A 27161-nucleotide genomic window follows, 5' to 3' on the forward strand; every position below is an offset into this window, starting at 1 on the left:
CTTTGGACGATGAATAGCCAAATTTCAGAAGTCATTGCAGTCAGGGAGGTGTCAAGTGGCTAGAAAAATCCAAACCAATACTTTTCCCCCCCTCTTTCCAATGATTTTACACTCCCCTGTCCCTAAATAATTTACCTAATTCTCCTGGATTGAAAGCTTGATCGATGCTTTTTTTTCAGTGGGCTATTTCCCTTGGTGCTGTGTGCACCTTGCTCTATTCCTTAAGCACAGCTGGTACCTAACTTGCCTTGTGTTCACCTTTCCACAGCAGTTCATCTGCACTTCCAAGGGTGCACTCTGAGAGATGAAATTGAGTGGCAGAAGTCTGTGTTCCCTTCAAACCATTAGGACACTATATGACTTGAAAGTGTGAAATAGAAAATAGTTACCAAAATAAAGGTGATAATGCTTGCTACTTGCTGTCAGTCATCAACTTGGTATATCTTCTAGAAGGTAAAAAGGGTTGCTGTGATTCATTTCACAATGAAGTTGCGGTGTTGTGCAAAAATAGGAATGTGCTTTCATGTGAATATGACTGCCTGTAGCACTGTTCATTACCTCAAAAGATTTGGCTTATTACCTGCAAAGGAAAACAAGAGACCATTTCTTTTTTGGTACTTAATGTGTGTTACACCAGGTATGTAAGAAAGATGTGCTATTCAAAAGGAGCCCTTGTTCTTCTGAGGTTATAAAAGCCTCCAGAAGAGGCCCTTGATCTTGCTATGTGTTACGAAGCATATAGCAAGTGTATGAATATCATTGTGAAATGGCTCTTCATAAAACTAATACTTCAATTAAATCCAAACTATTCTGTCTTACTCTTTCCTACCTTTGTGCAGTGTGCATTTGGTTAATCAGCTTTAAACAAGAAAGCAATGTAAACCCTTGAACTGTGTTGCTATTTACAGTATTTATTTTCAATCTAAGTGCTAAAATAAGACAGTCCTACTACCTTAAAACACGTGTTTTCTTTGTGGTGTGGTCTTGGAATACCCTCCCTGTTTTAATGCTACTGGCGATAAAATGCAAGTTTGTCTGGTTAGTAAAGACTATGTGACTTATTCTTTTGGTATAGATATCCCTGAAGAAGAGGCCAGATACTGGACCAGAAAATTAGAACAAATAAATTCACTGGGAGATGACGAGGTAAATATCTAAACTGAAAGATGAATATAGCCCTGAGTGCCTTATAACTTGTTTTGGTTCTTTATATGGCATTCCTGTGATTAAGGTAACTACTAGCTGTTCGTCATTTACAAGTCTTCCGTGAACTGTTTACAGAACTGTTTTCCCAAAGTGTACTCTTGGTGTTAAGGAGACGAACTTCTTCCCACGTGCTGGAAGTGCTTGAATAATGGGAACTGTTTTGTTGATGTGCATACACTCAAAGGAAAGGTAACACCATGCTTTACCTCAGAAGAGAGTGAAACTGCTTTTGACAAGCTGTGGTTAGGTTCTGTATTTGAGAAGCCAAGCCAGAAAGGACATTTTTGCAGTTGGCTGTCTCTGGGAAGAAATCAAGGCAAGATACTGCATCTTTCTGGGAGCTGAGAGCTATTAGATTATGTCCTAATCCAGATGTTAATGCCATAGTTTGTATAATCTTGTTTTTATTTATATGGCTCAGTTTATATGAATCCGCTAGCTATGGCTTTGGTTTCCTGGTTTTTTTGGAGTGTGTTCTTGGTTCAACAGCTATAAACTAAAAGTTACAAATTTTTTTTTGAGAGTTTGTTACATGATTAAAACTTCTATTTACATTTCATACTGTTTGCAAAATAAGATTTGACATCTTAATGCCTGTATCAGAAGTTTAGCATTCAAAAAAATCCCTGAAACACTAATGTGTTGATGCCAACATCATTGAGTAGGAACATGGTGCTTGCTTAAACTCTTGGTGTGTCTCTTTCCCTAGCAAGATAACTTGAAAAAAGTTCAGCCAGTGACTTTAGGAGGTTTTTGTTCTGGGATCCTTCATCTATTCTTTTACATTCCTTATGTGGGTCATTCAGTTTGCTGTGCAGATGAAGAGTAATAAGGTGGGTTTTCTTCTTAACTCAGAACAGACCAATATTTTGGGTGGATAAAAACATAAGCGCTTGAGGGCAACCTCTCCTGCCTTCCTAGAAGTTTGAGAACCTCCTTGGAGTTGATGCAAAGCTTGATCTGTGATTTGTCCTGTTACTGACCCCGCTTCTGTGAGCTGTAGCAGCAATCTGTGCCAGGGACTTCGGTGGAGCACAAGAGCCCCCTAGTGCACTCCTCGCTGCACTGGTGCTTGCTGAAGGGTACCCAGAGCACAGTGAGACTCCTCTTCCCCTGGAGTGCCATCCATGTGCATGCTTTTATCAAATACTAGCAACAAAACCCTGTCTCTGTGATTGTAACCCAACGGTCTCAGACTTATTATGGATGTTCACTGTCATCAGTGAGAAAATGGAAAAAAAATAGAACACCACTGTGGTGCCAGACCTAGGGTTCATCTTGTCCCACGTCTGACAGCAACCCAGATGGGGATGGTGTCTTCCTTGCATATTCCCCTGATTTGCAGAGACTTGTAGCTCAGGAACTTGCAGAGCCAGAGGCAGTATCTTTGCATTTAACACTTGTGGATGTCCGCAGCCTTTTGAAAAGCACCCAGGTCAGTTATGTTGTAGCAAAGGAATTCAGCACCTTAATTGTGCATTGCCTGAAGAAGTACCTTATTTGCTTCCAGCAAACAAACTCTATGTTGTGAAACCTGCTGGAGGCAGGTTTATTTGGGGAAATTGAATGACTGATCCTCATTCCTCCTTGAATGACTGATCTTCATTCCTCCATTGTATGCCACTCAGCTTTACAGACCTCACCTTCTTGCATGGCTTTTGGGTTGCAGAGTCCTAGTCTGCATAGTGGTATTTAGTACAGGACAACTATATGCCTTTTATCTTCTTTTCTGTGCATTAAGTTCAGCTATCTCTGTTTGAGACAGTGGATGAACAGACTGAAGTTGCACAGCAGTATTTGAGAAACAGGTTCGTTTGGAGTTTGTATGTTGTCATAAAAATACTTTGCAGTCTCTATTCCTACAAACATTTAATATTCAGTTTTGATTTTGGGGCTGCTGATAGCTGTTGGGCTGATGCCTTGAAAAGGAAAAAAACTACCGCAATTTTTGGATCTCTGAGTATAATAATTCAGAATCCATTGCTGTCCTGTGCTGCTGAAATTGCTCATCAACAGACTTCCTTTCACTACTTTGTCAACCAGTCAGTGCTGTGAGATCCAGCCGTTCTTGTTTTCACGATCCTGATTAACTCGGTGAGTTGGCAGTTTGATGATAAGGCTAACCACCTTTCAGGATCACTTGCGCGTTTTAAATAACACAGATTGGAAGGTAGCCACAGTGGAAGTCTGCAGCTTGTCACCTTCCATGTAATGAACTGGTGATTAATCCTTACCAAATCCAAGGAGAGGCTGTCTGCTGGCCCTGTTTTGCACAGATTGCAGCACCAGGTTGCTAAGCTTGCCACTTCCTTTGTCGTCAGACCTTTTTTTCCCTAGCAAAGACTGTTCTCGTTATTTCACTGAATTGTCCTAATTTTCTCATATCTCTATGTAATACGAGGAGAATAACAAAGTAAACCCACTAGCATTCCCTTAGGGAATGCTTTGATGCTGTAACAAACAGCTTTGTAAGAAGTCAAAGCTGGCTAATTGAAATATCTGTGTTCTCTAATTTAGTATTAAATGAGTTGAAAAATTCTTCACTTTAGATGTACAGTGGACCACAGGACAGTTTGTGTTTGCTGGGCAAACGTTGTGTTACTGCCCTGCTGGGCACACTAATTATTTAACTACTTCAGTCTCCTACTGCAGTGTTGCTGTGAGCCCACGTGAGTTTTGAACCATTGAAGCCATGCTTGAGTGTCTGAATGTGAACTGGGCATGTTCTCCGTTCTGAGCTCCCCATCACAGTGGTGTAGAGAATCCAGTCTTTTAGGTGTCTAATTTGAGGTCTCACAAATGAGAACAGAGCCTGTGTTTGTAGTAAAGCAGACTTTACCTTAACCAGATGTGCACATTTCAACACCTGGTCTTGGCACGAAGAAAGAGGAGACTTCTGGGAGTGTGTCTGGATGTGAATATTAAGGAGAATATTTAATGCTTTGATACTACCAGGGATGTTTTGTCTTAGGTGTGGCATGCTGTACTCTGGAAGCTGTTTCACGAAGTTACCAATTACTTTCTTACCAGTCTGTGTTCCTTCTTTTTTCCCCCCCTCTAGTATTCCTTTCAGGAGGAGGTCCGGAAGAAACCATTGCCCAGTGCTGCCTCCCAGTGTTGTAAGTTAGACTCTTTTTCTTGATATTTTTTTTCCTCTTTTAACGTACTTCTTATTTCCCTAGTTAGTTATGAAACGATGATATTTCTGAAAAATGTTTTCTTGTTAGAAGTGCGTAAATCTCTGTGAAGCCAGTATTTTGTCGGTTATGAAAACCTGACCCTCAAAGTGTTGGGTCTAAAGCTTCTGATGCTAGAAAGTGGAATCGGGCGTTGAGCCTTAGCCTGTTTGTGTTCTCATGTGCAATAAGAACACAAAATGTGTTCAAAGTCACCTAGATTGACAGACCCTTGTAATATTGACGCAAGTTAGAAAATGTTACATTTTCTCATATAACTAAGTTAGGCAATGTTCTCTTTAAATATCATGTGTTGAATAATATTTTTATGACTTTTTAATGAAATTTCAAGAGCAGGAGAATAGATGGAGACAGGTACTGCCAGTAGTAGCCTTTCAAAATGCACCAGAGACTTGTATACTTTGATGCCTAATTTCTTTGATAATACTCTTCAGTGCTGTGTTGATGATTGAAAAATATTTTTACTAATTTATGCTTATCTCATCTTGCATCTTTTTATGCTTCTAAAAACATGGATGGAAAAATAACCTAGGACCTACTGTATCTGATGGTTTGCAAATTTAGATTTTTGAAACACTGCTTTTAATGTACAACAGATTAAAGCTCAGTGACGCCTCTTATAAATGTCTTATCTACTTTTGGCAAAAACATAAATAAAATACAAGTCGCTCAATTTGAACAAATATTTTATCCTACTTATCCTATTTATACTACAAATTCTATAAGGCATGTATATTTCACTTTGCAGGCTGTTTATCCATTAGGCTGATTATAGGATCTTTACAAAACTGTTAACATTAGGAAATGTTAATTACTGTTTACATTTTTTAGTAGAATTAATTTATCTATATACTGCTACTAGTTATCTTAAAACTATCTTCAACAAAACATGGACATTAACCAAGTGCTTAGGAAATCTGAATGTGTTGTGTAGCTGGAACGTGTACACAGCTATATGGAAGTATTCTGGCAGTGGTACCCTAGTTAACACCAAATATGTCCTCCCTTTCTTTTTAAAAAGAGTGTATGTAAAGAATAAAGCACTTTTTTTTTTTTTTTTTAAATACTTATAAGGGTACAATTGATTTGTAAAGCCTACAAACAAGAAACATTGTTGGAGAAAATATCTGACTAAATCATATGCATACTATGCAGAACCTCTAATGTTAAAAGGTCAAAAAAAAAGTCGATATGAAGTGTCTAAGAAATGAACGTGTTGTTTGCTGAAATGACTTTCCTGGCTACGTGCCCTGTCCTTTGCTTTTGTTTGAGAGAAGCTGGTTTGATTGACTCTTCTAAGTATTGGGATGTGTGGGTATATTAGGAGGAATGCTTCTGTGTAGGGGAAGTAGCTGCACCTGTTCCCACAGCATGGTGCTTTTACAACCTCAGGCTCTTGTAGCCTGTTTCTTCCTTGGAGAACCAGCTCAGCTCTGACAAACAGACACAGTAAACAGCAGAACTGCAGCTGCCCCTTTTGTGTTGCCTGTTAACAGCCTGCATCTTGCTAGGAAGTGACCTTTTACAGTAATTAATTGAAGGCTCCTGGTTTGAACAATCAATATCACATAAGAATTAATTTAATCATTCATGGGACTTAAACACTCATTAGAATTGATGTTAAACATTTCATAGCAATCTATGGTGAATGTATTTAAGAATTTTCTAGTAATTCTATAAAGTTTGTGGTACTGCATGTACTTTTGCTTGTCTACTGCCTTGCAAGTTTCCAACATCTATGACTATCAAATTTTTTACGTGGACAAATATAAAATAGACATTTAATGTATAAGTACTTTTGAAAAATGAGCTCTGCTTGCATCAGTCTGTGCATAAGAATTTTAAGCTTGCCCGAATATATCATAGTCCTTTCGAACCCAAGAATTCAACACAGAAGATGCATTGATTGTGTCTCTATTGAAAGCTGACCTGACCTTTGCATATGACACAGGAACTCAACCCTCTTTTACATAGGAGCAGGGTGGGTGTCCTTCCCTGATCTAAAACACATTAAATATGGAGTGTTCTTACTTATTGTGTGGGTAAATAATTGATATGTTTTTAGATACAAATGTTCTTGAGGATTTTTTTATTATAAGACTCATCCAGTTTTCTATCACAATGTGCTAGATGAGATGTGATCACTGCTGGGAGCGGGACACAGTCAGCTGGACAAAAGACTTAAGTATCTAGAAGGAGCAAAAAACCTCCTCAGTGTAAGTAGGTTTCACCCCATGAGAACATTTTCACAAATTCTAAAAAATACAAATTTATCTTAAAACCTGATGCACTATGGAGAAAAAGTGCAGCAAAATACTTCAAACAGCTTGCTTTTCAAGAAATAATGGCGTAACTGCACATGCCAATGGCAGCTTCTTTGTCCTAGCTGGAGAAAATCCTACTCCAGCAGGGAGGGTCAGGTTCATTAAATAGGGAAATACATACCCTTACATGCTAAAGTGAGGTTGCACTTCTGCCCTGTTCTGCTTCTGTATTTTCACACATCTGTTCCCTTTCTCAGTCCGCCTTTTCTCATGGTTATTTCCCCATCTCCTGCGTGGATGCAACTTGTTCTGTTGTCTCCTCTGAGTAGCAAGGGGGAGAAGAATGAAGCAGAATGTGAAAGGGAGCCAGGTCATGTCTGAAAGCCAATGTCAGATCTGTGAAGGGTGGGTTTTCATCTCTGGCCATGTGTGCACTGTGCTGCCTTGGCACGATGCTCTGGGAAGTCTTAGCCCAGACTAGGTGCTCTGATTTTTCCAGAGATTATGGAGTTTTCAGGCCCACTTTCACAGTCTTACGTGCTGCTTTGTTCTTAGAAGAGTTTAACCCATGATTTCTGAGGTAATTTGGGATCCAGGGTTCCTGCCTGCTCTTAAATGAAGCTGGTGGGTCTGTTCTTGCATGTGCAGTCTCTTCTAAGCCTGACTGATTTTTGCATTTCCTGCCTCTTCCTTCATCATACCATTTCATTTTTATCTCCCCAATTCTGTGCCTCCCTGTACATTTCTCCTGCCCCAGAAAGATCACATGCTTCCAAGTGATTTAGCTTTTAGTGATCCCTAGCAATTAGTGAAGCACTTTAGTGCCAATGGATCCAGTTTTGTTTGCATTTCTGTTAAATGTAATCATAATTCTTGGTTTGCTGGTACCTCATTGTTGGATAAATGCAGCATTCTCATATTGGCTTTTACCCACAACCTGAAATTGCACGTAAATTAAAAAGAAAGCAATCTTTTATTGTCTGGAAATTCACTTTAAATGAAGCAGACTGAAAAAATGTTATTTGATTACATTGGCATTCATTGAGTCAATAAGCTCCAAGTAACTTATTGTGATAGGTACAGATTTATTTTTCTTGTATGGTCAAGATAATTTCTGGCAACATTAAAGTCCATTATAATCCATAAGTGAGTCACTCTGTCAGTATTTTAAATGCAGCTCTGACTTGGAGCAGACATCACGCAAAGGTGGATGAGAAAGGCATTCTGCACAAGTCCATGGGGCCAGATGGGATCCACCCCAGGGCACTGAGGGAGCTGGCAGAAGCATCACCAAGCCACTTCCCATCACTTATCGCCGGTCCTGGCTCACCAGTGAGGTCCTGGTTGACTGGATGTTACCAAATGTGATGCCCATCCAAAGAACAGACAGAAGGGGGATCTGGGGAACCACAGCCCTGTCAGCCTGACCTCGGTGCCAGGGAAGGTTGTGGAGCAGATCATCCTGAGTGCCATCACATGGCAAGTGCAGGAAAACCTGGGCATCAGGCCCAGCCAGCAGGGGTTTATGAAAGGCAGGTTCTGCTTGACGAACCTGGTCTCCTATGACAAGATGACCCACCTGGTAGATGCAGGAAAGGCTGTAGGTATTGTAAAGCCTTTGACACAGTCTCCCACAGCATTCTCCTGGAGACACTGGCCGCTCATGGCTCGGACGGGTGCATCTTTGCTGGGTAACCAGCTGGCTGGGTGGCTGAGCCCAGAGAGTGGTGGGGAATGGAGTTACATCCAGCTGGTGGCCGGTCACAGGTGGTGTTCCCCAGGGCTCGGTGCTGGGGCCAGTCCTGTTCCGTATCTTTATCAGTGATCTGGACGAGGGGATCTAGCACACCCTCACCGAGTTCACAGGTGACCCCCAGCTGGGGGGAGCGTTGATCTGCGGGAGGGCAGGAGGCTCTGCAGGGGGGTCTGGGCAGGCTGGAGCGATGGGCCCAGGCCAGTTGTGTGAGGTTCAACCAGGCTCAGTGCCGGGTCCTGCCCCTGGGTCACACCAGCCCCCGCAGCGCTGCGGGCTGGGGGCAGGGGGCTGGGAACCGCCTGGGGGGAAAGGGCCTGGGGGGGCTGGTCGGCAGCCGGCTGGGCATGAGCCCCCCGTGTGCCCAGGTGGCCAAGGAGGCCAGCAGCATCCTGGCTGGTGCCAGGAACAGCGTGGCCAGCAGGGCCAGGGCAGTGCTGTCCCCCTGCACTGGGCACTGGCGAGGCCGCCCCTCGACTCCTGTGTTCAGGTTGGGCCCCTCACTGCCAGGGGGACGCAGAGGGGCTGCAGCGTGTCCAGAGACGGGCAGGGGGCTGGTGCCGGGGCTGGGGCACAAGGCTGGTGGGGAGCGGCTGGGGGAACTGGGGGGGTCAGCCTGGAGAGGAGGAGGCTCGGGGGCACCTTGTGGCTCCCTGCAGCTGCCTGACAGGAGGGTGCAGGCAGGGGGGTCGGTCTCTTCTCCCAGGTGACAAGTGACAGGGCAAGAGGAGACGGCCTCAGTCTGTGCCGGGGAGGTTTAGGTTGGGTATCGGGAAAAACGTTGTCGCTGACAGGGTGGTGGAGCACTGGGACAGGCTGCCTGGGAGGTGGTGGATATCACCAACCCTGGAGATGTTTAAAAAATATGTAGATGCGGTGCTTAGGGACAAGGTTTAAGTGATGGACCTGGCAGTCTTGGGTTACTGGTTGGACCTGATGATCTCTGAGGTCTTTTCCAACCTAAACAATTCTGTGATTCTCTGGTCTTTGCAGAAAATATTTGGCAGTCTTATTAATATCAGCTCCTGTAAATACTGTCCTATACCTTTTGCCGGGAAGTTTACAAATCTGAAAGAGAACAGGTTTGTTCAGTACAATTCCCAGAAAAGATAACCTAAGTACCACTGGATCAACCGGTTATGTCTGTCCTCTTATCACTGACTGAGGCAAGAGAATGTTTGGCAGCAGGCTGGCCAGCTTGGTGGAGCCGGCTTTAAACTGAAGGACTTGGGGGGTGGGGGGGGGGTGGCGCGGCCAGGTCCAATGCTCACACCATTGCATCCAGCTGGGGAATGAGCCAGCCCAACCAAAGCTGCAAGCAATAGATATTCCTCAGGTGCCTCCCAAGGTGAGTGTCGGGCAGGCAGCCACCTCCAGGCTGCGCATAACTATGGGGGGTCCCTTGCACCCCTCCCAGGAAACCTGCACATGGCTTGGGAGGGAAGAAAATGCTACAGCTTTTTTTGTAGAGACACAAGCCGCCTTTTAACTACTTAAAGCTGGCAAAACGTGTTTTATGCATTACTGGAATGAGTGTCATTTGATGCCAGATCCATTTTTTTTGACCCTTCTTTCCTGCTAATGTTTGAAGAAACGGATTTCTGCAAAATGTGTTAGGCAAGATTCTGTTAATATCTACACATTCACTACTATTTCAAAAGTACCAAAGGCTGACTTTAGAGGTTTCATTCCTGATGCCTATTAGTTCTCCTTTTAGGAGCTCAGATTCCAGTGGTGCATCAGAAGTCCTGTATGTTCCTTTGCATAAACTGGCTCTGATGCTGAGATTGCTGTGCTTTCTATGGCACCGATGAGGAGCTTTGTCTGCTAAAAAGCCACACGAATGCCTTCTGTGCCCCCACGTCCCCAGCAAGCCCTGAAAACATCCATGCCAGTGTTGTGTTCATGGTGTTGCGCTGTGGATGCTAGCATCTTTATGCTGCCATTAATGTGCCATTGGGTTGGGGCTACCAACCCTGCTGCTGGGCTTTCCACAGTGCAGATGGTGCGGTTCTAGCAGAAGCAGTGTCACCGAGTGCACAGATCTGGGCAGGCTGTGCGTCCAAGGCAGCTGGAATGAAGCTGGAAAGAGCTTGGTTGGCAGGATGTGCATTGCAGCCTGTTTTCCTGAAATGAAGCCATAGCCATCCAAGGTTACATGTGCATTGATGTGAGCATGCCATCCCTTGCGCTTGTTGAATCCTGTGGTTTATTCTAGTCAAAGATGTTGGCTGCCATCCAACAGTGTTAAACTGGGTGAGCTGACCCAACAGCAAATGTACTGAAATGACATCCTGTTATGAGGTTTTTTTTGTTCTCTTTGGTAACCATATATAAAAAGAAAGATCGGCTACACCACGCTGTGAAGGCTAGGCAGCATCAAAATACTTTTGAGCAGGCCACAGCTTGACCATCTGAATTGTCCACAGAGATGTATGACCTGTAGTAGCGCGGTGGCAGACTGTGGTCGGCTGCAGTTGCTGGGAGGTGGTACTGCCCTCCCTGATGTAGAGATATATGCTGTATGCCTAGATTCTTGCCATTTGTTGATTCTCAGTCCCAGCCTGCTTCCACAGTTAGAAACAACAGAGGTCAGCAGCTACCTTCAGCATCTCCAGGGCAGGCCAGCTTGGGAAGCTTAAGGAAGAGGTCAGCGGTAATTTTACCCTGCTCAAGGGTAGGTGACACCAAAGGTCCTGCTGCAGTCATTGAAAAGCTGTGCTCCACTGAGAGTAACACTGCTGGCCACAGTGCAAACAAGAAGTCTTAACACAAAAAATGTTCATTGTAAGTGTAATTCAGAACAGGACACATGAATGACCTTTTTTTCTCTCTCTCTTTTTTTTTTTTTTAATTAAGCTAGGCAGAGGGTAAACTATTGTCTGTACAAGTGAAACCATTGTATGAGCTCTTTTTTGGTAGCTTGCTGGCAGGCTGGGAAGGCTCCTTGGTTGGCCTCTCTGCTTCTCAGGGACTGGCAGCATCTGTTCCTCTTCGTTTCAGGTAAATCCCATCTGGGAGACTTGAGGTTTTGTAGGCTTGTGGTACTCGCTGCCTGGGCTTGCTGAAGAGGTGACAGGTCTACTCAAAGGAATGCAGATTCAAAGTCTTATTCTAAAATCTCTGCCTGCATTTTTAGGATAAAGCTGCTCCTTCAGGGCTGGATATGTCCAAGGGAAAGTACTCAGCAAATGGAAGTTAAAAATACTGGCTATATTAGAAGATTGTACAGTAACAAAGTTTGACTTATTGCTGAACTGTAGAGGAGAGCAGCAGATCTGTGGTTTTGCTACTGATCCTCTAAGTGTCCTTTCTTAGTTGTTGTTTTCCTAGAGTACATGCTGTATTCTGAAAGGTGTTGACAAGGAAATAAAGCTTTGGCTTTCAAATAAGCACCAGACCTAAAGCTCTTTCTGAAATGCTGAACACTGCTAATGGTGACATGTCTCTCTATAAGCAGTGAACAAAAAAAGTAAATGCTTGCTTAATCACTCTAGGTTTCATGATTTGTTTAGTGCTTTTCATGAATGAATGTTTTTCTTTTCTGTTTTTTTTTTTTTTTTTTTTTTTTTTTTTTAAGGACTCTGAAACTTCATTAGTCATCCTTTAATGTCATAGCAATAACAGAAAATTAATTTGAATTTTCTTACTGCAACACAACATAACCTTTTTAAAAATTAGGTCAAAGATTTTAAACGGACAGAAAAATTATTGCTCAGCTTTATAGACAAGCCATAAATACGTGTCCTTGAGCAATGAGACTTGTACTGAAAGTCCAAGATTGAAAATCAGAAGAAAAAAAGGTGTCAAATCTTTTATCTCAGCTGCTGTAGAACATTATAATCCTCTTTGCTATTATGGATATATGTAATTTTAGGTAATCCACTATAGTCAAAATTGTATCTCATGAGGAGTATGTAAAACTTCTGTTGATTATGTTTAGATCTCTTAGCCAAATAGTCTGTGTGACATGGTAGCCCAGAAATTTGTAAATGAGACAACTGTGTTGGGTATTAGTCCAGCCATAGAAATGTTACAGTTTTTCCAGTATAGATAAAATTAAGTGGCAGTCTGCCCAATACATTTTACTATGGCTATTAATGAGTTGCACAAGCTTGTAATAGCTTAATGGATACTCTCAATGATTTGATGGTCATCCAAGCCCTGCTTAAATTCTCAGCTCTCAACCTGATTTTGTTTTGTTTAGCTGCAGTAAATGCGGCCAGAAGGGCCATTTTATTTAGTGAACTAAACTACTTCAAAATTTCCGCATAAGCTGAATGCTAAAATAGAGTAAAACGTGGTGGAAAAGAGAGAGTAGTGAGCAAGGAGAGTACTTTGCTGTGCCTTGTCCTTGTGTCTGCCAGCTCATTTTAGCTCATTTCCCTCCTGTGCTTTCTCATCTCCTTTTGTGCAGAAGTCTTAGCCCTCATCTGTGGTGTTCCAAAACTGAACTGGAAATGGCGGTGCTTGTTATGAAACCCTCTTGGCCATCCTGCTTACTGAAAACTCAACTTCATTCTAAAAAGCTATTCAATGTTCGTTTTGTATTTTAGAGGCTTACTCCACTAAAATACCACGTTTTTAATTTTTGGAAGTACATTGAGTACTGGAATAATGTACATTTTTATGGAATCTGAGATCTGTGCGCACTGTGTTGAAGGTCTTGGCCAAGGGAAAAGGAGGTTTATTAAATCTAAAAGGAAGAACTGACCAGGACCTTCCCAGCTCTGTATTCTATAAACATTATTTTATCAGCACCAAATATAGTGTAATTTCCTGAGCTCAGTTTACTTTTATAAACTTGTTTATATTCTGTCTTCGCTCAGTGTGGGATATAACAGGAGAATTAAATAAATTTTCATCATGACTATAAGCAGTGGACAGCAGTAAACATTAATGTTCTGATGGGGTTAGTAGGTCCCAGCCACTCTGAGAGACTTGTAAGCAGAAAAGAAACAAAATGGCATGCAGGCAATCAAATTAGACTGCATGAAAAACTTAGAATATTCTGCTTTTCTGCAGTGTCCCTGCTGATCCAGGCTCAACAGTGTGAAGTGGGGAGGAGGAGTTCCTCCTTGAATAATTGCATAATTGAGGCACAGAACAAACATATGTTATGTTCAGCTAACTGTGGGAACTTAGATGTGTTTATAACGTGTTAACAACAAGAATGTTGTAGCTTCCAAGGCACCAGGCTGCTGGCATCACTTAGTCCTTCATTGGAGGCTTATATGAAACCTCATTTTTTGAGTACTGAAACTTATGAATATAAAATGATGTGATAACCAAGACACACGCTGTTGGTATTTAAAAGCACACGGAGTAACTAGTCTGACTTGTCTGTATCATCTATTCCAGTGTTAATATATGTTGTTGTTTGTTTTTAGAATTACAACTTTCCCTTTTCTGTCAGTCTGGACTTCTTGGTTCTTTTCAGTTCAAGTTTGTACAGGCTTAAATTTGTTCCCAAAGGTGATCTGGAAGGGATTTTTCTTAACAAATTGAGGTTATGCGTGTTATTTTTATGAAGCAGCAAAAATACTTGAAAAGGCTAAAATGAAATTCTGTTTTCATTAACCTTCAAAATATCAAGACTGTCAGCCCAGGTCTTCTGTGATTGTGCGGAAGGACTGAGATACATACTGTTAGCTCCTGAATCTTAAATGAAGCAGCATATGTGTTGAATCTTTAATAAATTCATCTTTTATCCAAAATGTTAGATGCTGAAGTGAAGTGGGTGTTAGTGAAAACAAACAAGAGTGGAGTTTTAAGATTCTGGCTGAAAATCCCTTACTCTCTGTGATTACATCTCTTTCTGTTTGCTTGTGCAGCGTTGCCTTCCCAGTCAGTCTCTAGCTGTAGCATGCCCTGGTTAGCCAGGATCCAGCTTCTCAATGTGACAAACCTTTCAGGGCAAGGAGCTGGTGTCTGAAGGCAGCTGCTCTTCTCTCCACCCTGCCCTGCTTGGCATTGACTGCTGTTTGTCTTAGGTACGGAAATAATAGGCTCTAATCTGCTTTTGAAAGTTTGTGGGGGTTTTGTGATGTTCATAAGGAGCTTGGTGGCTATAACATAGGGAAGTGGCTAGCTCAGGGGTATCACTGTCATTTTGAGGACGCTGGTCTATGGGAGGTAGTAAAGTTTCTCCTCCAAGGACCGACTTAGTATTTGCGAGGCTTGTTTTTAGCACTTGGTGGTTTTCTCCTTGTTGCAATTTTAAACTGAGTAGTGGTGTGCCAACCATCGGACCATTTGCTATCAAGGAAACGGGCTAAAAACAGTCTGAGCTGGTTTCAGGAGTCAGGCTTTCTGTTTTCCCTTAAAGAGCCACTCATTCTCTCAGTGCAGTCGTTTGTGATGAGGTTTGTGCAGAGAGGCTGTTGGACTGGGATTTTTATCTTAGGGAAAAGGTGCAGGACAGGACAGGTAGGCTCCATTTCCTCTGTAGTTTTTCTGATCTGTGTACTGGTTCTGGAAATCCATAGTATCTTCAGATTTTTCTTCCCCAGTTGCTTTGGGTTGTTACATGTGCATTCATTTGTGAACAATGACATGGGTTTAAGTAGCAGGTGGTCTGAGTGTTGTAACGTTGTGCCACAGCAGAGTTTTCCTGGATCTTTAATGGTAATCCAGGCTGCAACTGTCTGAATGTTGGCTTGCTTTGCCTCTTACGTTTACCTGAGCCGGGAATCTTTTGATAAAAGGAGGCATTTGAAGTTGCTATCCTGTGTGTTAGTGGCTTGAGATTTTCAGGAATGAGATACACATAAGCAATTGATTGACTTACACATGAATAGCAAATTGTCTTCTCTTTAATGTGAACTATTTATTACAGCAAATTGAAACTCAGTGCAGAGCTGTCAACTTCTCACTCTTTACCTTCAACCCTCTCCCCATGTCCCTGTCTGATGCTCCTGCTTTCCCTGCCTGTGGTTTTCATACCCTTCCTTCTGGTTTTCTGCCCTTCTCATCTGTCTTTGGTGCATGTGTTTTACTTCTTTTTTCTTTACCTTGGTTGCATATTCCTCTTCTCCTCTCCTTTTCCCCTGAAAAAACACTCAAACCTCTGTCGAAGATGATCATTAGGCAATCCACGGATTTTTGTGTAAAAAGCAAGCCTGAGAACATAGCCCTGTGGTCAGGGTCATGTAAACACTGTCTGGTGGATCCTAGCAGGCTTCAGATGTGTCTGGGTACACCTTCATCTTGCCAGCATGTTGGTCAGATGCACTGTCAAAGTTTTGGCTTGTCACACTTGCTGCTGTGGACCAGAGAAGCAGCGTTTGCCATGTCTCTGACTCTTGTCTGCTGGTGCTTGACTCTTTGAACTTCAGTTTTCCTTGCTTGTTAAGTTCTGTAACCAAAAAAAAAAAAAAGTTTATATTTGTTATTCTATAGACAGGAGAGGAATAACCCTTTTATACTCCATGGAAACTGCATGCATTCAGTTGTATACCAGTTTAATTTGTAGCTCTTTGTAAATCAGCTCAGTAAAAAATACTGAATCCTTGCGCATACTTGGTTAGAGCTGCTTCATTTAACGACCAAAACAAACGTACGTGTTACTTTTCCCCCCCTCTAACTACCCCAGTAGGAGCTGGAGGGGAATGACCTACCTTTGAAGCTCTACTAGGTAATAGAAGTGCCACTTCAGCCTGAGCTATGGCTGTGCCTATGCGAAACACCACACGTGTGCGAGAGCCTGGAGCCCAGGGACCCTGAAGTACTGAGGTGTACCTGAGGAACTGCATTGCTTTGTAAACCTTCTGTGTCTGAGGAGAAAGGAGCAACCTGCTTGTAGCCCTGATGCACCATTATTTCCCAGATAGGGACAGAGAATTAAATCCTGATTTGCCTGGGTTTTTTTTCCTTGGGGGAGTCCACATCTCTGCCTATTTTTGTTTTTCCTGCCCATGTTTTCTTCACCTGTAGAACTGAAATGGCAACAGAGCTCCTCTGTAGTGTGTGTGCATAGGGACTAAACCCTTGGGAAGACAAGTTCCTCGCCAGATCCAGTTATGGTTTATTTAAGTACTAGTCTGGTAGTGATTTTTTAGGACGAATATTTTTTTTTCAGAACTGTTTTTTGCAATTTTAGCTAAAAACAAGAACTAGGCCATTCTAACTTTGTGATTTTTGTTCCTGGGGGCAGAGGGAGGGATTTGTTGAACCCTCGAAGCTGTCTTACTCCTGGAAATGTGTGCCTGGATGAGGCTGGTAGCCAGGACGGAAAGTTCTTGCTTGTTGTCTGCCTGCACATGAAGGATTTATTTATTGCCTGCTGCACTTATGCATCAATAGTCCTGTAAGCTTCAGTAAAGCATTTTTTACACTCCATCTTCTAAAAATGCTGGTTCTGAAGCTTTTATTGGAGTTGCAAGTTGTGTGCATGCTTCCAAGGTGCTTTGGGGGTTATATGTAGTACTTTGTTGCATCTGTCATACTGAGTATGACCTTGGAGTGACATTGTGGATATTGATGAGTAAGAACTTGACTGTCTTACCAGCTTGCAGTTTAGTTTTAGCATGAATTTGCTGTCATCTTTTAACATGAAGAGATTTTCTTACTGTTGTAGTATTAATTTGTGACTATTCACAACCTAGGATGGAGTGAGAGCTCTTAAGTTTTTTACCAGTGTGTGTCTAGCTAAGAAACTTGTCACTTAATGCTGGTTTACATGCATTAACATGCACAGTTTTTCACGCTGTTACTACTGCTGTGCTTTCACCACTAGGTCGGCTTTCTTCTGGAAATGGGGCAGAAGTGGGAACAGGAGGCAACTCTTGCCATTGATGTGCACATTTTAGCTTAGAATCAGATACTACTCCTAAATGAACTCTGATTTCTGGGACATTCTGTCCATAATCCTTGTAATCCTGATAATGTGTGTTGTAGGAAATAATGGTGTTTACTGCTCTAAGTAGTGTGTTGATAATACTTGGTCTACTTTTGTTAATAAATGCATGATTGCTTAATAATTCCTGGAGTTTATGGTGTTCTTAATCTTCAGGGTGTCTTCTAAACAAACTGGACAGTGAAGAGTAAGCCCCCAAATAAATTTAACGTTGTATTTATAAAGAAAAAAATCCTCTTACATTTTCAAGTTTGCAATCTATAAGGCATTTTAAATACATGAAAAGTATGCTTGTCATTTGTTTTTCTAAGCTTTCTTTTTCCATTCCTATTCTTTGCTGCCATTTGTGTTACATGCAGGCAACTGGAGTTATTTCGGATGGGGAGAGCAGCTGAGTACGTAACAGTTTGATTTCTTGCAAGTTTTCTGATCCTATAGTAATACAGCATGCTCCAGTATGAGGGAAGTGGAAATATTCATGCATATAGAAAATCTGTTCCATTGTATTTTCTTTTACTTTCACTAAATCTCGTATTTGCGTGGATGTATGTATGTTCATTTTTTCACTGTTTAGCTTTGTTTTGACCATGTTTTAAATGTGTTGCTTGTGCCTTCTACTGTAATTTGAGGATAAGGTGCAAGAATTGGACTATTATTCTTTTCCTGTAAAGGTGATTCTGGTTTTCTGCTTGTATGTGTCTTGTGTTGGTCTTCATACCCACCTAAGCCCAAATCAGTGTTTGGAGTAACTGAAAAACACAAAGGAGTCTGCAGTCATTGTTTGACTAAGAGGTAAAGATATGCTGGAATTCATCACAGAAGTTCCAAATACTACAAATAAAGAGTAGATCTGAAAGTAGAAATAGCTGGTACACGCTAGAGTGACAGAAAAGTTGTAGGTATTGTAGCGTGTTCAAGCTTAATGAGACAGTGTCATGGCAAAAGTGGCTGGGCTTTGCTTTAACCAGTGCTTACCAGACTGGGAAAGATAAAACTCAGGTACCACAGCTGCCTGTGATCTGTAGACCTAACACCTGCACCTGGAAACTGGTATGATAACTTTTGCAGAGGTCACAAGGATTTTGTAAACTTTTCCAGAAAACATGCATGAAGCAGCTTCGCTTTCTGGAAATCATACAGGTTCCAAGAGGCTTCTGCTCAGGGTGCAGTGTGTGGCTTCTGCTGCTCATATCACCTGCAAAGATTGATCCATCAGTCTTAAAAGGAAGGTGTCTGTTCCCTGTGTCAAAACCAAGAGTGAGGATGTTGCTGACAGGAGCACGCAAAGAAAGATCACTGTGACCACTGCCAGCAGGGAGGAGATTCTGCCTGATGCTTTTCCATTTTTGACATAATGGAATTTGGAGAGAACAGTCTTACTGCAGCCAAGTAACTTAAGTCTAATGTCCAGGTAATGTTACAGTGCATTTCACACACGGACCTGTTCTGGACAGTTTCTCCTTTCACAACATGTTTTGTCATCCTTGTTCTCCTGTCTTTGATCAAGCCGTGAGTTCTTTGGACATTAACAGTGTTGACCAATTCCCTGATGCTGTCAGCGTTGGATGTTTGGGTTTATTCTCAGAGGTGTGATAGGATAACTGAGAATTAACTAAACTTTGCATACTACTAAAACAAAGGTTGGTGTCCTAAATAGCTTTTTTTTTTTTTTTTTTTTTTTTTAATTATTCCCCAATTTGTGTGTTTGGGGAGGTGCTTAGGCATTGGTCAGTCAGAGATTTAGGAGGCTTGTGCAGAGGGTATTTCTCCTCTTTACCTGGAGTGTTGGCCCACGGTGGTTTTGTTTTAAAAGGTACTTCTGTACATGGAGATCCGTCCCTCCCTCCCTCTGCTTTATCTGTACTGTGCTCTGTCCTCTTTGAAATCATGTTAGCACCCTTACAGGCAGGCCTGGGCCGCTGTTAATGATGTTTCCAAGTGAACTCTGTTTAGTATGTAATGAAAAACATACTTCTAACTGTAAACTTACAAGAGCAGCTGAGGAGGAAGCAGCAGAAACAGCATGTCCATAGCTAGAAGACTTTTTCCTGGTGAGAGTTGCAAAAAGAGTGCTGTAGCCCAGAGCCTTGCTAGTTGGGGAGAGAGAGCTTTAAAAAAGGGTCATCTTGTGCTGCTGGCCTGGTTTCATTTTAGGAAAGGGAAAGACTTAAAGAAGTAGGGTAGATGTTCAAGGCAGTCTTTGCATTTCAGACTGTCAGTCCAGGTCTTGTCTGTTGAGTGTAGCAGCAAGTATTTACAAGAGGGAAAAATGAGGTTATGAAAGCTCATAAACAGAAGACTGAATATTGCTAATTTGTTGTTCTAAAATTACACAATTTTTTAATGTACCTTTAAGTGGTGAGGGTGTTAGGATGGACTAATGACCTGCAAAGTTGCACTGAAATAATTTCTTAAAACCTTTCACAATTCCCCCCTGCCCTGTCCTTGTTACGTCAATACTCCGCTTTAAACCAGCATGCATTTTGATTGTAAGATTTCAGAAGATGTATGTGATTGTCAGAAGTGATTGATGGTTCGGTAGACAGTGGAGTATTGGGGTCTGAGGCTGAAGGAAAGAAGCTGTTGGCGGCTATTGTGAAAAGCAATTAAAATGGATGAAGGGTGGGGAAGGTGAACTGCAAAGGCCTCGGTGTGGAGCTGGCAGAGATCTCTTCTGGACTTGGACTGGAAGTCATTCTTTCAGTTAGCACACTTTCTTCTCTCCTACTGTTACAAAAATAGACAAAAGCTGTGAAAAGCTCAGTGGTTTATTTTGGAGAAGTAGTGGGGATTTTGGGATGCGGAACCTTATGTGAACCTCCTTCTTCCTGAGTGCCTGAGTATGCTGCACTTACTGCTTTTATTGAAGTTTTTGCTCAAGTTTGTAGAGCATAACTAAGCTTAGGGACTGGACCCCAGCTCCTAGTGACTGATGACACATCACTGCTAGAAAAACAAGGCAATTTCAAGTGAATGCAGCCTTTTGAGAGGAGCTCCTGCTGTGCATTGGGACATTAAAACAACAAAAGCACTTCTGAAAGGTGCCTTCGCCCAGCCACCTGTAATAATTCTGCTGTTAGCTTTCCTTCCCGGCCTGAAGGTTGATGTAAAGGAAGTTGCCAGAGGTTAAATGTGATGAGTAGAGCTGGCGTGACAAGACTGTGGAAAGTGTTTTTCAGATCATTATATTAAAAGCTGTATGTGTTCTGCCCTGCAGCAGTGGTGTAATAACTTCTGACTGTAGGAGTGGGGAGGAATAACGGAGTTTCCAGGAAGCAGTTTGTTTCAGAGAAGCTACCTCTCTTGATTTTACCCACCCTTTGTAAAATCCTACTGTGATGTGACTGTCCAATGGGTTTCTTCTTATGCTGCCTATATGCATGAATATTCAATTATTAAACATGAACAGCATGCTTCTGCCCTGCCCCTTCAGCCTTAGCCCCCTCTCTCTACATAGTGGGTCCAGTGACAAAGAAACAGTTTTTATTCCTTGAGAGCTCTTTGGTATATGTGAAATTAACTAGCATAAAACAATTACCAACTCTTTATGTATATTGTTATGTATCTTGTATTAAATAACTGATCTTAAGAGACTGAGGCTAAGGTACAGCTTTCCTTATTGAAGACTTGGTGTATCATCTTTTTGGAGAAGATTGTGCTTGAATTTGTCATACCGTGTGTGTTGTGAGGGATATTTAGCTGAAACATGGGCTGTAATGCCTGACCCCTCCTTTTGAAGGGATGATGCATCCCCAAAGCTGCCTCTGCAAGCTCTTGTCAGTCTCTTGCTCAACTAACATTTAATTTTCAAGTATGTTAATGAATGGGATCATCACCATGTGCAGGCGTTTAACAGTATACTTTCTTGCAAAGGTAATGTGTGCTGTAAGCCACATATGGGCCAGGTTTTGGTGCTTTTAATCAGGCTGAGCAATGTCTGTCTTCATTTGTGAACACTTCTGCTGAATAAAGTGAGATTGCTCATAGGGTAGGTGCAATTCAGCATGAATAAGTGTTTCTGGAGTTGGCTTTTATTTATGAGTCACTTGAGGATTTCTGCCTGGTATTAACGTCCACAGATGCTGTAGGTGTATTCATATACAACAGAGAAACAGCATGTTCCTGCCTCATTGATGTTTGTGTAGCTGTAGCCATGCATCCTTTAAACATGTCATCAAGGAGGCATTTTGTGTCATGACCTCTAAGAGACTTCCTCTTGCTAAACACCAGTAGGAACTGGGATAAATTCTAGTGCCACCTTTTATAAACAAACATGCTGTAAAATGTGTGATTAACACTTAAGCTAATTAGCCGTTTGTGGATTTTGATTAGAGGTGCTGTGGTTCATCTGGAAAATCTTCATTTGATAGTGCAGAGGTGAGGTGTGGTGGTTAACAAATCCAGGTAGTGCTTGTGCAACAGTCTGGTCAGGGCATTCAGACATCTCTGAGAGCATCAGCTGGGCAGGGCTGATCTGGAGAAGCTGCGTTCTGCTTCTGCGTAACCGTAATTATGTACATCTTTGCACAGCTTGGTACTAAGTTTGTCCCAGTATTAGTGAGTTACTGAATTTGCTGGTTTTTTGACCCAGGTAATTGTACTGTTGATTTGTATTTGCTCTTTACTGTTGTGGTGAGATAAATTGTTTATCCCTAAAGCTGTTGGTCTGGTGTCTGTCACCAGATACCAAACCTGTAACTCAGCTGGGCTGCTTTAAAACCCTAGAAGTGTTTGTAATGAGTATGCAGCCACAGCTGAAGAACTTTGCATCTTACCAGAGTTATTTAGACTTTACCTTAAATGAAGGTTACATCTGATGGGAAGAAGAAATTAGTCAAGCAGCAAAGTAAGGCATTTGAAAACTCTTTGAAACAGTGTTTCTGTCCCAAGAAAAGTAACTATTGTGCGTTAGATGGCAATGGCTGAAGTGTTCAGCAATGATGTTGCTCGGCTGAGTAATAGCTCATGGTCCTTCTTGAGGGTGGTGTCTGCCTTGTGACCTACAAACAGACCAGCCCTTGCTCCACAGGCTGGAAGCTTGGTACCCCTCGGCTGGGTTTGGCACGTCAAATCATCTCTGAGTAGCACATCTTGAGTGTTTCTCCTAAGCACTGAACTGTAATAAAATTGGTGGACATTGTGCTTTTAACAAAGCTGAATAAAGCAGTGTAAGATTGCTGTTTATTTGTATTCGATCAACTAGAGACTGACAAGGACTCTGCAGCATTTAAACTACTAAATAGCAGGAGGCTTAACTCCATTTTTGGTGTGGACAATCAAATTGAATTGATTGTACGTAAGAGAGTGGAGCTGGGCTTTTTCAAGTGGTTTGTATTTTGCAGACATTTTTTCTGCTGGGTTTGTTTTGTACTCTTCCATCCACCTTAAGGCACTGATATAATCTTGCTCAGTTGGGAAGGAACTGAAAGATCACCAAGGACAAATTTTACTTTGGATTAAAAAAAATGGAAATTGAATCGGAGGTATGGGAAGCACCAGTGGAAGAAAAAGGTGTTCCTTGACACTGCATTCCATTTGCTTGGAATTTCAGCAGCTAAATTCAGGGTTTTTAAAGGATCTGACAGGAAAAATAGACTTTTGCTTTCTTGTTCAGCCTCATGGTAGATGCCTGTGTAGGACACATACCATTGAATAACTTGCCAGAGGGGCTTTAATTTGATTGTCCTTTTTAGACGGGCTTTTGGTGACAGAGAGAGTGAATAATGACTGATCCTTATTTTCTTTTGTTTCCAGCATGTTAATGGTGCACTCCGTTGCCTTATAGTATGTGTATTTCACTTTAAGCTTGCAAAGATAATCTTGCATCCTGCGCAGCTGAACACAGCTGTACACCACTATTGTATTTTTGATACCTTTCCTCACTGTAACTCTGCACTCTCCTTTTATGAAGGGTTAGCAAGCAGAAGCGTTTCTGCAAGGGAGAGGGACTCACTGGAAAGGAGCTTTTTCCTTTGCAAAGGTTATCATTAGTGTTGACTACTAAAAAGCTAATGTACCTGTGTGCTAAATGTACTAATTTTCCCCTGTAAGAAGTAGTATAATTGTTTATAAGCAAAGCTTCTCTCCCAGTTCTGATTTTCCTACTGAGTGCTTTTTATTAGTTTCTCTTAACTTAAACCAATACTTAAAAAAAAAACAAAACAAAAAAGGCACTAAAAGAAAAAAATCCCGAACCCTAGAGTACTGGTCAAGGATGCTGAGAAAGACAGATAGTATTACAGTTTAAAGGTTGAAAATTTTCCAGGAAAGAGCTCCTTTCCATAAAAAATGTTTTGGCATATTTTTCCCCAACATTTAAATGTTTGTTTTGGCAGCAGCAAAGAACCTGAAATTTTGGGTGTTGGGATGTGGGTTTTTTTGTTTGTTTTAATAAACAACTCTTAATCTGCTTACTAGGAATGACTAGAGACAAATAAACTCCTATGATGGGAAGTGGGGAAGGAGGGTGTGGAGGTGATCGGTGGAAGTCCTTGGTGCATACTTGAGAGAACCAGAGGTTATAACCAGCTGCCAGATGAAAATCCAGAGCAGAAATAGTGTTTTTTGTCATTCTCTAAACGCAAAATGGGCTTCAGTGTCCCAGCAAGGCGACTTGAGAAAGCTTTGCCCTTAACTGCTTTTGTTTCTTAGCCTTTGAAGATGCTGACAGTGCCGTGGATGACCGAGACAGTGACTATCGCAGTGAGACAAGTAACAGCATTCCTCCTCCGTACCACACGACTGTGCAGCCCAATGCCTCCGTGCACCAGTTCACTGTACCATCACGCCTGCAGCAGCAAGGGGTTTTGCGGGAATCCTGTGTTGACTCCCTACACAATTATGATCTGGATTATCGGGAGCATGTGGCTATCAGGTGGGTGCTGTCTTCTGGGTAGCTCTTCTTTTCCCATTGATTTTCCATAGCAGACCCTGGTGGTGCCATGCTAGCACAGGAGGACAGCTCAAGGGCTCCACAAGGCTCCTGATAGGAAGGCGTTGCATGTTTTGTTAACACTGGGACTCTGCTGTGAATCCGAAAAAACCTGTAAGGCTATGTGTTACGCTAGATCTGGCAGTTTAGTGAATTACCTTTTAAAGATATGCTCCACTCTGCGGTCATTTCTTCTTGGTTCTAAGTTCACCTTACCTTTTGAAGGCCAGAGCACCACATAACTGGTTGTTTTGGCACCATTGCATGGGTGTGCTTCCCAAGCCAGTGGAACATGGTCTAGCAAAGTTACCCTGTTAGGAGTTTCTTTCTTGGGGTAGATTTATTTTCCATTCTGGATTAGCCCCTGTTCTGTTATGTCTGCCAAAACAGCATATTCAAGAAGAAAGTCTATAACCAGTTAGGTTGGGTTTTTTTCTGTTATCAGGTAGCACTGTTGAATATTGTGTCTTCTATTTGGATTTCCTTTGAGCTGTATGAAAACGTACTTTACGTGCTCTAAATTAGCTTTTTGGCCATAAATTAGTAGATTCACAACTGCTTTTATCTTCTCTAAGTATTAAGCATTACAGCATTAACTTACCAGGATCAATGGCTGTGAACTAGAGCTGGTTGTGGTGAGAACTGTAGAAACTTTACAAAACCCTGCTGTTTCAGGTAAAGGATGAATTATATGTCAGGGGAAAGCACAAGAAATTGGAGAGTGCTGAAGAGTGGGTGTGTAGAACAGGCTGTGCCGCTGCTTCTGCCTTTGGTGTGGAAGGAAGAGGCAGTTGCTTAAACACTGTCACAGAAGTGCAGGGTTTTATATATATTATGGCTGATTCGTTCTACCTGATCCACCTTGCTAAGAATGTTCCTGTTTTCTGAAGCCTGAACCTGAATTCAGTTGTCCTCATGGGGGTATGACTGAGGCTAAATTTTACTCTTTTTGCCTTACATTCTTTAATGGCAAAAGATGATCTTTAGTGGTAACATTTAATGTTGTTACTGTTGCTGAGATTTTAATCATTAGAGGCAAATGTGAGAACAAAATGCATTTACTGCAGTGTGATATGTCATTCTCAGTGCTCTTTTCCTAGTCCATTAGTATCTTAAATGAGCAAGTTATTTTCTTTCCCATGCTATTCCGTGCTGCTGGTTTGCAGTGTGCAATTGCTGAAGATCTTACTGAGAGTCTGGGAAGATGAGCTGAAGCTTTTTCTTTATGGAAGAGCCAAGCTGAACGGTGGTACTGGGTGCCCAGCCTGGGGAAGCCAGTGGTGGCTGGGTGTTTTTGCAGTTACATGACTTGAGGGTGGTATTGACAATATAAGCAATCTTTCATGGCTCATCTTGCTGGGAGGCAGGGGGTCTGTGAACTTTTAACTGTATCTAATGGATAACTGTGTTTGTAAGACCTTCCAAAGAAGCACTTCTGGTATGGATTGTTAAAGAATACCAAGATGGTATTATGTATTTTTTTTTTCTGATTTCTTGAAGGTACAGATATGAAAGGGTCTGGACTGATAAAGTTTGCTTAAAAACTATGAGCGTTGTAGTCTGCTCTGGTCTAAAATCACTTTCACACCAGGAAGGCAAGTGCTAGATGATGTTTGATTCCCTCTGAGCATTCCTATTCCCATGTGCATTTGCACATGCCCAGCAAGATTTTTTGCTACATACTTAATCTTAAAACTTAGGAAATGCAAATAAGCTTTCCAAAAAAGCTATGTGAGATTCTCTTTCTTGTCAGAAGGGTATTTCTAAGGAGAGCCGGCTGAAAAGAAGCACATGGGTAGATACCAAATTAAATATTTTCAAAATCCAGTTGTAGCTGAGTATTGCAAAACCAAATGGTGTTTGACTTTTGCTCCTCACAGCTCTAAGTGCTGTGGACCAGGCAGCCGCCTGATTAAATCAGTGCTCCTGGAAAACTGCAGCTGGTGATTGCTGGGGAAATGACAGCCTGTAGAAGGCTGTCCTGTACACGCACAGAGGAACCAGACAAGGTTCTGCTAGAACCTATCTTGAATTTGGCAAAAAGTTGTCTGTGCCAAAACACTCCTATTGAAACTGGCTGTACATACACCTGGGCTTTTTTCACATTTGAATTTGACTGGAAAAGTTCTGGTCTTCCTCATCAGTTTTACATGTGATTGTGATACTTTGATAGAAGCACATGAATTTTATTCCCCCCTCTCCTAAGGATAACAAGCATTGTTCTTACTTATCTTCGGAGTGTGTTTTGCTGCCAAGAGCCAGTTTGGCTTCAGAATAGCAGACATCTTCCCCTCAGATGTGTTTTTTAGGCACTAACCTTTCTTTGCAAAGTTCATTTTGTATAACCATGTGTCCTCCATGTCTCCCTTGCTCTCTTGCTCTATTTACTTCCAAGGCGATGCGATAGCATAGATTCCGTTGTGAGTGGCCGAAATGACCTTGAGTCCGCATCTGAGTCTAGTCAAATGACAAGCTGCCAGTGCTTGCTAGAGAGCAGGTGCTCTCTAGATCTGTCTGATAGGTGGGTTAACCTCTTTGCAGACTGCGTGCCTGTCTCCTTGCTGTGGCTGCTGTGAAGTGGTCTTGTGATACCTTTCAGCTGTTTGTTACAAAACTCACTGTTTGCCTTGGCTGTGTTTCAGGTCTGTAGTAGTATAATTCTGGGCTGATGTTATCATCTTCTGCTTTCAGGCGTTGGACTTGTCATTGCTTTACTTCTAGTAAAATGCTTTGTAGAATAGCAGGGGAAACTCTTATGGGAGGAGGAGCACAATTAGAAAGAACAGTAATTTCCTTTATGCCTAGATTGTTGGTGCAGCATTTACAGCTAATAGCTCTTCAGGCATTCACCCATTGCGTTCAGCTGAGATTTGGAAGAGCTTGATCCAGTGACTATGGTGGCCCTGGGAGTCTTTTAAATTTCATTAGCCTTTCTAAGAAACTTATTTCAACT

General features: G+C 41.9%; 1 protein-coding gene across 13 annotated transcripts in view; it reads left to right on the plus strand.

Moving 5' to 3' along the window:
• The window catches only part of UNC13B (unc-13 homolog B), a 228072-nt gene that overhangs the window by 42208 nt on the left and 158703 nt on the right, over window positions 1-27161 (plus strand). For 9 of the 13 annotated variants that reach the window (XM_080371269.1, XM_080371259.1, XM_080371267.1 and 6 more), the window contains exons 6-9: window positions 1076-1146; window positions 4268-4325; window positions 17637-17672; window positions 23929-24151. In XM_080371269.1, the coding sequence (XP_080227395.1) occupies window positions 1076-1146; window positions 4268-4325; window positions 17637-17672; window positions 23929-24151 (388 nt within the window). The other 4 variants (XM_080371266.1, XM_080371262.1, XM_080371263.1 and 1 more) reach the window with 2 other exon arrangements.

The sequence above is a fragment of the Falco punctatus genome (genome assembly GCF_963210335.1).
Source record: "Falco punctatus genome assembly, chromosome: Z".
Lineage (NCBI taxonomy): Eukaryota > Metazoa > Chordata > Aves > Falconiformes > Falconidae > Falco > Falco punctatus.